The sequence below is a fragment of the Musca domestica genome, unplaced genomic scaffold, assembly GCF_030504385.1.
Source record: "Musca domestica strain aabys unplaced genomic scaffold, Musca_domestica.polishedcontigs.V.1.1 150, whole genome shotgun sequence".
NCBI classification, from domain to species: Eukaryota; Metazoa; Arthropoda; class Insecta; order Diptera; family Muscidae; genus Musca; species Musca domestica.
Window position 1 is genome coordinate 1,218,789 of NW_026712208.1, and position 11,128 is coordinate 1,229,916.

The following is an 11,128-nucleotide window of genomic DNA, read 5'->3' on the forward strand; positions in this document are numbered from 1 at the left end:
CAGACACACGGACATCGTAATGGGGTTTACGACGAATATTTGGAATGTTAATATACCATCCTTTTCACGGTGGAGGGTATAAAAATTATTTTTTAAATAAGTGTTTAAAAAAATTTTACTACGATATTTTGTTACTTTAAATGTAGTGTAAGTATATATATATATATATATATATATATATAGTAATATAGTAATGCCGCTTAAATCATCAAAATACCGAACATCAGGAGGTACCATTGTGGGGGCTATACGAAGACGTGTATCCATTACGAACTTCAAATACGAAACGTAATATTGTGGATATACGATGACGTGGACCTGCATAACCAATTTTTGTCATAGCCAATTTAAAACAATTCCGCTAAAAAGTGTCGCTTATATGATTAAAATCAATGAAATTTAGCCCGTCTACTGTCAAAATACACATATGTGCAAAATATTAGCCTTGTATCTCAATTTGTTCGAAAGATAGCTTGATTATAAGATCGACTTAGAACTGTACGCTGATCAAGAATGTATATATATAGGTTGGGGATATTATATACAGATTGCAATTATCGTCCGATCCTCACGAAAATTTCACAAGGGTAGGGTTAGGCTCAGAAGGGTTAGGCCTATTGTTTTCAAAGATGTCCGCAGTATATTTAGGTGTTGGAATGGACCAACAACTAAAAATGTTCCTGAATTTGCAGCCGTTATAAAGATCATAATATAAACTAAAGGACACGAAATCTCGCATGAGGTTAGAGTTTAGGTGTGCTGGTAGAATGGAACACTACTTTTGTGTGAAAAAAATATCAACATTCTCATTCAACCGAAACGCTGCAATAACTTACAGGCGAAATCCAAAATACACAAAAGGCTAATTTCTGCCTTTTTGGTGCTAATTTCGTTGACGAATATAGCCAAATATGGTGGACAAGAAAATCATATAGATGAGTCTAAATTTGAAGATACACAATGGCATCTTGCTGTTGGAGATGGTCGCAAAATATTAACCAAATAATGAAATATTAATGAACCAAAAATAAGAAAAATTTCCTGATCACGACTCGCCTGAGAAGAGCGTTAAGGACAGGGAAGAATTCTAGCATTTTGAATGACCATTGTATTATATTTAGCAATAAAATGGACCACAAAAACTAACAGCACGACGGAGACCATAAATATTGGGCAAATGTCTTTGGTCAAAATGCTAAGGGTAATATCTGGGCACCGTGCACCGTGACATAATTTCAAAAGCGAAATCTTTCAAAATGAATTTGGACATAAGAGGGCTTCCAACATGTTATAGTGTTGTAGGGTATCACATGGTCGGCCCCGCACGGCTATAGCGTTGCTTACTTGTTTTTTTTATTGTTATTGGTACCTTTCCAATATACGCTTGGTTAGACCTTATACTAATTATCTAAAATACTTAGACATTATTTTTTTTTTTTTTTCGTTTTTAAAATGTGATGTCTGGATTGGTGTTCAGAGAGCAAAGCTAGCATACTTACCACTGCGTCATAGTGTCTTATATTCCTCGTATAAAATAAAGTCTTATTTTTGTTCAATTCATAAATAATTGTAAACTATCGAATGAGTTGCTCACTTCAAAATGCTTGCAGTGGTGTTTCTTATTCTCTGTCATGATTGAAATAAACATACATATACAAAAAATATTTAAAAATTTGTTTGTATAAAATAATTTTTGTTTTAATTTTGTTATATTTTAGTAACAATAATTGTTCTGTTTCAGTACCTGCAAGAATCTACTTTGAATTTTTCTTCGATATCATAAAGGGAAAATCCGTTATCGTAGCAAAAACTTTTACATTCAGAAGTTCTGGAACGGACACACATCTCATATTGCTTTTTTATTAGAATAATCTTACATTATCTTTTTATTAAACGGACTATCAGTTTTTTTAATTGGAGTTCAGATCAACAAAACAATATGCTTATTAGGCAATTAGATACTTAAACAGGTATCAATTTTTAAATATCAAATTGAGACTCAAGTCAGGCTTTATTAATACCAAGTAAAACGGGGTTTGATAAACAATATTACCTGCCTTTGCACATTTCTCAAAATTTGTTTGTATCGAACACTCCAGTTCCTACCTTAGGATTCGTATCATGAATTGGAAGTTTTAACTGTTTCTGCAGTCCCTCTGAAGAAAAAATGAAGACTCGGGAGCCGGATCTATTACGCCATGATTTATATCGCTTAGGAGTGACTTCTAAGTGATTTGCGGTGATTTGATTGCTTCACAATAACAAGGCACACACAAACTCTACTCTACCATCCGAGTAACACACACACTCAAATTAAGTACACATACTCAAATTTACCCAGCAAGCAAAAAATATCCCGCAAATCACTTAGAAGTCACTCCTATGCGATAGAAATCATCGCGTTTGATATCGCTATCTCACCCCAGAAGGAGCATCCTTCGGAAAGAGATGAACCACGCACGCGATAATTTTTAGCATGACCTAAAAGTGTTATTTCTAATAATCGTGGAAGTCACTTCCTCGATAATTATTGGAAGTGAAAAAAAATTACACCAGACTTAATCATTTTTTTTATTGTTTTTGTTACTTTTTCCAATGTGCACTGTCATAGAATTCTTACTTATTAGATGAAATACTCAAAAATTTATTTCGTTTTAAAAATGTGATGTCTGGATTAGGAATCGAATCGAGGTGTTCTGAGAGCAAAGCTACAATTCGTCTTGATCTACCCTTTAGTATGCAGGTCAGTGTCACACAATTCTTTCATATTTGGGCTTATAGCACTCATTAAATGACCAAATTTACAACATAAAAAATTCATACATTCTTGTAGCTACTCAATTTACTTAAGCTTTGCTTTCTTTTTTAGAAGTTGCTCTGTAAGAGTAGCATTGTTTACATCATTATCGCTGCTAACAACATTACATTTAACCTTCATGTTGGAGTGTTACTTTACAACAATCGTAGTGTTTTCAGTGAAATAAATATGCATTGTTAACTCTTCTCTACTCTCCCATCAAAGTATATAGTGAAATAAATATGCATTGTTAACTCTTCTCTACTAAAAATAACCACGTGGACTGCTTGATAGTTTAGATATACGAGAAAAGTGGGAGATGCAAAGCGCACTATATATATATATATATATATATATATATATATATGTATATATATATATATATATATATATATATATATATATATATATATATATATAAATATATATATATATATATATATATATATATATATATATATATATATATATATATATATATATATATATATATATATATATATATATATATGTATATATACTAGCTGAACCCGGTGCGCTTCGCAACCCCTTTTGATTTTATATGCATTCAAAATTTTATTTACGAATATATGTTGGTTGAAAAAAAAAAAATAAAAATTAAAAAAAAATATATATGGCACTACTTTAATGCGTAAATAACCAAAACCATTAGAAAAGCAGTAACATGACATACATACACGAAGGGTTTGTCCTCCGGATTTATTTATTTCATAGCAAATACCAAGCGTGCAGTAAAATGCAATCTTTTCAAGTTGAGTGGCTTTTCTATTGCAATTAGTGAATTCGAGATAGCAACATACTTCGCCGTAATAAGCGTATTTCAAATCAATTGTTGTTTTGTTTTTTAGTGTTAGCCTAAGGCGTTGTGGGTCAATGGTTCTTATTAAAATCATATCCCAATCTGATCCGGTTTAAATATATTTTAAAAAAAATACTTTTACACCAAATTCCGCCACACCTTTCATATTTCAATGAAATTGGTGCGTCAAACATGTGAAATCGGGCGATAACATATATATATATGGGAGCTATATCCAAATCTTAACTAATTTCCAATTAATTTGTCACATTTATTATTGTAACCAAATTCCGCCACACATTTTGAATTTCATTTGTATCGGTCATATATATCATGTTTGGTGCATAACATGTATGAAATCGGCCGAAATATATATGTTAGCTATACCCAAACCTCAACTTATTTCAATATAATTTGGCAATTTTTTTTTGGTGCCAGATTTTGTCTCTCTCGCTTTGGGTGCATCAAATATGTGAAATCGGCTGAGTATATATATGGGAGCTATAATCAAATCTGAGCCTATTTGCATATAATTTGTCAAATTTATTTTTGTACCAAATTTAGCCACTCTTGCCGAATTTCATGCATCAAATAAGTGAAATCGAAGGAAAATATATATGGGAGCTATATCCAAATCTGAACCGATTTAATATAATTTCACTAATTTATTTTCTAATCAAAATCCCGTTACATATTCTAAATTTCTTTGGAATCGAACATACATATCGTGTATGGTGCATAAAATACATGAAATCGGTCGAAAATATATATGAGAGCTATATCCAAATCTGAACCGATTTTAATATAATTTGACATATGTATATTGTTTTAATTTCCGCTACACATTCCAAATTTCATTGAAATTAGAGATACATAGCGTGTTTGGTGCATCAAATACATGAAATCGGTCGAAAATATATATGGGAGCTATATCCAAATCTGAACCGATTTCAATTTAATTTGACAAATTCATTGTGGCTCCCAATTCCGTTACTTATTTTAAATTTCATTACAATTGGAAATACATATCGTGTTTGGTCGACCAAATATATGAAATCGGCCGAAAATGTATATGGGAGCGATTTCAATATAATTTGGGAAATCGATTTTTTTAGATAAAATCTATCACACGTTTCAAATTTCATTGAAATTGAGGAAACATAGCGTGTTTGGTGCATCAAATGCTTTAATCGGCCGAAAATATATATTGGAGCTATATCCAAATCTGAACCGATTTCAATATAATTTGACAAATTTATTTTCGGATTAAATCCCGTCACACATTCCAAATTTCATTGGAATCGAACATTCATATTGTGTTTGAGGCATCAAATGAACGAAATCGGTCGAAAATATATATGGGAGCTATATCCAAATCTGAACCGATTACAATATAATTTGGCAAACTTATTTTTGTTCCAAATTCCGTTACGTATTCCAAATTTGGAGACTGTATCTTCAACCAATCAATAGATATGTGCATATAAAATCTAAATTTTTAGGAGGTACCTCCGATTCTGCTGCTATATTTCCAGTTCCAAGTGGAAAATCAAAAATGTATATAGCCTATGTTATTTTTAGGCGATGTTGCAGTATATATGGAAATTTTCAGGAAAATCTATTCAGCGGTTTTCGAGTCCATAAATTACAAACAAACAAACAAACAAACAAACAAACATACAAACATTTTCCTCTTTTATAGATATAGAAGAAGAAGATATATATAAGTGTGGTGAGTGTGTGATAGTGTCTATCTGGCTTTCCTTTTCACTGCAAATTTCAGATCATTAAGCTCGTCTCGAAAGAGAAAACAAACACTTAAATCATAAAACATATGATCTTCGCCTTAACAAGGCAAAACTCGAAAAAAAAATTAATGTCTAAGTATTTTAGCTAATTAGTATAAGTTCCAACCAAGCTTATATTGGAAAGGTACCAATAACAATAAAAAAACAAGTAAGCAACGCTATAGCCGTGCGGGGCCGACCATGTGATACCCTACAACACTACAACATGTTGGAAGCCCTCTTATGTCCAAATTCATTTTGAAAGATTTCGCTTTTGAAATTATGTCACGGTGCACGGTGCCCAGATATTACCCTTAGCATTTTGACCAAAGACATTTGCCCAATATTTATGGACTCCGTCGTGCTGTTAGTTTTTGTGGTCCATTTTATAGCTAAATATATTACAATGGTCATTCAAAATGCTAGAATTCTTCTCTGTCCTTAACGCTCTTCTCAGGCGAGTCGTGATCAGGAAATTTTTCTTATTTTTGGTTCATTAATATTGCATTATTTGGTTAATATTTTGCGACCATCTCCAACAGCAAGATGCCACTGTGTATCTTCAAATTTAGACTCATCTTTATGATTTTCTTGTCAACGATATTTGGCTATATTCGTCAACGAAATTAGCACCAAAAAGGCAGAAATTAGCCTTTTGTGTATTTTGGATTTCGCCTGTAAGTTATTGCAGCGTTTCGGTAGAATGAGAATGTTGGTATTTTTTTCACACAAAAGTAGTGTTCAATTCTACCAGCACACCTAAACTCTAACCTCATGCGAGATTTCGTGTCCTTTAGTTTCTATTTATGACCTTTATAACGGCTGCAAATTCAGGAACATTTTAAGTTGTTGGTCCATTCCAACACCTAAATATATTGCGGACATCTTTGGAAACAATAGGCCTAACCCTTCTGAGCCTAACCCTACCCTTGTGAAGCAACTGCAAAATCTGGTAATTTTTCAGTTTTTGGTCCATTTCAATCGTTAAATATTATGCGATCATCACCCCAAAAAACAATAGGGTTCTATTCTGGCCATAACCCCATCTCCATTTTCAATTTCGTGAGGATTGGGCCATAATTGCGACCTGTAGAGTGATTATAAATTAACATGGACAGACGGACGGACGGACAAACCTAGCTAGATCGACTCAGCTCTGCGAGATAGGAAGATCCATATATACTTTCCTATGTGGGAAACTAATATTTCGAGGTGTTACATAATTTTTGGCCCAATCAAACTTATAATACCCCCAACACATAGTGTTGTATGGTATAATAATTGCAATTTTTTCATATGCAATAACTGTCGAGGACCTAGAAGTTACGCAGTATACGCTTTTTAGTCATGTTTAAATATATCGCGGGCGAGCTTCATTTCTTTCAGAAGGATTATCCTTCCGGGTGAGAAAACGATATCAAACGCGATGATTTCTATCGCTTAGGTGTGACTTCTTAGTGATTCGCGGTATATTTGCTTGCAGGGACAAACGCTAGCGTGCATAATTGTTTCAAACTTGGTAATTGAAGTGCGTAATAGGCACTACAGCCTATGCAGGTCTACGTCGTCGTATAGATCCTAATATAACGGCTACATTCCGTATTTTTAAGATTTTAATAGAATTTTTAAAGGATTGTTGGCTTTGTTGATACCATAGTATTTTGTTGCTGCAAAATGGTCAGGCTTAACCCCTTTATTGTTGTTTTTATAAAAACAACGTTTGTTTATTAGTGGCGAATGAGGGTAATGTTTACCAGGGGTAAGGCAGGGAATACCTAGGTTTCGGAAAGAGCCACCGATCCTCATCAGTTCCCTTATTGAAAATTGGCACTTGTCCAATCTTTCAAAATTATACCATTATTTATAATTTTATAATTTATAATTTTTTATTAAAAATGATGCCATATTAAAAAAGACGTTAATGTTTTTTATCAAAGATTGTTGAATTAAGATTTAGGTGAGATGGTTATATTTTTTTCTTCTGCCCTTCCTCTTTCGAATACTCCTTACAGAAAAAGAGATTTGCTCGATAGGATCACAAACCTTGTACAATTAAGTGAAGATATAAGCTTAGCGAAATTACAAGGGTATTATGTATGAATATGCACCACATAGAAACATTTATGAACCGGCTCATCTCCTCTAGACATGAATATGTGTAATAGTGGGTGTAAGAGTTATCAATACAATTATTATAACATTCTAGTTCCATGTACAGTGACTTACATTCTAACGCCAATAATAACGTCTTATAAAAAAAAAACAAATATACTCACTTTGTTACTTTAAATACTCTGAGTAGGCGGACGCATCGCAAAACTGACACTCCCAGAGGTGCCATTAATTCACTACTGGTTAATACCATTTCAGAAATACTTCCTATAACCACAAAACAGTCGAATCGATTGAACAGAGACACAAAGTATCCCTGAAACCCCAGACTGTACATTTTCAGTATCATTTCACAAGTAAACAATGCGATGAAAAATATATTAGTATATTCTAAAAAAAAAAAAAAAAAAAAAAATATATATATATATATATATATATATATATATATATATATATATATATATATATATATATATATTATAGGAAGACGGTAAATATAAAGATTGCAATTATATAGTTACTAATATACAATAATTGGAGAAAGCTATAGTGTTTAGCAAATGAAACCTACAATTTCTAAGTTGATCTACTTTCTCTCCTTCAAGTTAAGAACAACAGCAGTATGAAAGCTCAGGGAGTACTCCGAGAATAATAGGGAAACGCTAATCAAAAAGCTAAGGTTAGAGCAATGCAAATGCAGGCTCTAGAGGGGGTCGTAGCACCATTTACGTTCAAATGCGAATACCAACCTTGAAATTGATCCAACCATATAGGCTGCCTGTAGTGTTCGGTTGCAAGTACTCCAGTGTTTAAAAAAACTAATAAGATTATCAACCAGTAGAATGCCTGCGATTTGACAGCTTTTCTGCAGGCTCGACGAATGCGCCGATTAATTCGCTCTAAATACTTTTTTTGTGATCGAAACCATGAATCTGTCTGCTGAGTCTCATTTTCATGGTCTTTTAAATTATCAATTGAAACTACCTCTTTTACTTTATTTTTGTGACAATCTTCTATTATCTGAGCATCTGGGTCTGGTTCAATATCTTCCGCCTGTGTAATCCAATCCAAATAGCCTCGCAAGTCTTCTTCTATTTGCTGCTTTTCTCGAAGTTTTTGAAAATCGCCGCGATTTTTAGCTTTCGTGCGTTCTTTTGAAAATTCTCCAGATAAAACGCCAAGAATTAAGTTCATTACAAAGAATGCTCCTAAAATAACCATTGAAACAAAATATATCCATTCCCAGCTTGATCCCATCGCATCTTGTATCTGAAAATTATTAATTCCAAAATATTACTATAATTAAAATTTTAACATATCATACACTATACAAAACGTCAGTCCATCCCTCTAATGTTATGCATTGGAATACTGTCAACATTGATAATCCGAAATTATCAAAATTAGTAATGCCATCGTTAGGTCCAACCCAATCGTCGAAACATTCATATCCTGATGGGCATTTAAAACCAACTCCACACGCGTGTAATTCATCCAAATCATTTAGATACTCTCCTGTATTTGAATGTCTGCATGTCTTGTGAAGTTTTCCAGAAAATAATTCAAGTCCAATTATAGCGTAAATTATAATAACAAAAAGCACCAATAGCGCAATATGAAGTAAAGGTATCATGGCCTTTAGAATTGAATTCAAGACTACCTGCAAACCTAGAAATATGAACAAGTGTTGGTACTTAATGGAAATATTTTAAATTTACTTACTTGGAACTCCTGATACTAATCTTAAAGGTCGGAGAACTCTAAATGCTCTTAGAGCTTTAACGTCAAAACCTTCCTTTACGAGATTTGATAAAGCAGTAGATATCATTCTTAATATTTTGACAGGGAATATAAAGTTGTTGTATATACAGAGAATTGTTATTTGTTTTGAGTTACCACAGTATTTTGTAATTACAACATTGCCAGGTTTATTAGCATCGATTATCAAGGTATCAAGACACGATGCTAAGTTAAATAGAAGTGTAACAAAATGTATGAAGACTACGAAAGACTAACAGCCGCGCTATAAACTGTTACATGTCATTAAGATCCAATCAACGGATACCATTTAATGGGGCAAATATTTAATCCATTTATTTGACTGAACAATTTGTAATTCTTACAGAGTTGTTTGTCAAAATATCGAATATCGGTGGATCTAAATACTCAATGTTTTCCCGCCGGAGTTGGAACCCATTACGAACTACAAATACCAATTTTTAGACAAATTGGTAAAAAATATGCGAAAATCATTAAAGTACCTAATATCGGGAGGCACTGTTATACGGCGACTATACCAAAACGTAGACCGATATAACTCATTTGTAATATCAACCATTCTAGGCACAATACAAATTGTTCAGCAAATAGCTCTACGTCAAATATCGTGATTTCAACAGACAGACGGACATCGTTAAATCGACTTAGAATTTTATGCCGATTATAAATATATATACCATCATTTTCACGGTGGATGGTATAATAAGTTAATAAAATAAAGGAGTATTTTATGTGTTAGGAAGTAAAAAAAAACATTAAGTTTAGCCGGGCGGAACTTTTAATACTATCCACATTGTGTAAAGAAAACAGAAAACACATTTTAGATAACAAACACAAGTAAGACCGTTTGGATAGTGTTGCTAAACTTTTTAAAAAAATGTAAAGTGGATAAGGCCGTTATATGGGGGCCATACCAACACGGGAACCTCTTTAGACAATTTTATACTTCAAGAACTGTCACCTACCAAATTCTCTTAAGTACCAAATTGGAAACAGTGTTCTGGGTAAATGTGAATTGCATTAGACAAATCCGTGGGAAAATTGCAATTTTTAGACTAATCCGTGGAAAAATGTGGCAAAAAGTTATAAAAATACTGAATATACTGTGGTACAATTATATGGGGACTATACGAAAACGTGAACAAACGCATACTATGTTCTGCCACATGAGCTAGAACATATTACGAACTACAAATAGCAATATCTAGACAAATCCGTGGAAAAATTGGCAAAAATCACCAAAATATCGAATATCGGGAGGTGCCATTATATGGGGCGATACCAAAACGTGGACTTATTCATACAATATTTTGCCAAACGAGCTAAGACCCATTATGACCCAGAAATATCAATTTTTAGACAAATCCGTGGAAAAAATAATCAAAAAACCGAATATCGGGAGGTTCCATTATATAGCGGGTGTACAAAGACATGGACCGATATATCTCATTTTCAATACCAACCATCCTAGAACCAAATTGTTGTGCCAATTTTTGAAGCTCGTAATTTCAAGAGACTGACGGACGTCGTTGAATCGACTCAGAATTTTATGCTGATTATGAAAATATATACTTTTTTGGATCTACGAACAATATTTAGGGATGCTACAAACAGAATATTCCCTCCTTTTCAAGGTGGAGGGTATAAAAATACTTACTATCATGGTACAATGAATTCAAGGTAGGGCAGAACAACCATATGATTTCAATTTTTTTTATTTTTCTGGCTTAATATGTCAACTTCATATGTTTATGTGTGTGTATTTTTTCAATAATAAAAAATTGTTCAGGAAATATTCAAATTTGGGTGTTTTCAAAATGCTTATTGCAACGT

General features: G+C 32.9%; 1 protein-coding gene across 1 annotated transcript; it reads right to left on the reverse strand.

The window, feature by feature from the left end:
• Window positions 1-8,182: 8,182 nt before the first annotated feature.
• Window positions 8,183-9,344, reverse strand: LOC131801322 (muscle calcium channel subunit alpha-1-like). The gene is made up of 3 exons (XM_059119865.1): window positions 9,239-9,344; window positions 8,841-9,184; window positions 8,183-8,785 (listed from the first exon to the last, which is right to left on the reverse strand). The coding sequence occupies exons 1-3, from the start codon at window positions 9,342-9,344 to the stop codon at window positions 8,183-8,185; spliced, it is 1,053 nt and encodes a 350-aa protein (XP_058975848.1).
• Between the last annotated feature and the right edge of the window lie 1,784 nt (window positions 9,345-11,128).

Excerpts from the sequence above, each read along its gene's own strand:
- LOC131801322 (XM_059119865.1), bottom strand. The coding sequence starts at position 9,344 with ATGATATCTACTGCTTTATCAAATCTCGTAAAGGAAGGTTTTGACGTT. Across the intron at positions 9,185-9,238 it reads ATTAGTATCAGGAGTTCCAA|GTTTGCAGGTAGTCTTGAAT; the intron begins GTAAGTAAATTT and ends TCATATTTCTAG. Across the intron at positions 8,786-8,840 it reads GGACTGACGTTTTGTATAGT|ATACAAGATGCGATGGGATC; the intron begins GTATGATATGTT and ends AATAATTTTCAG.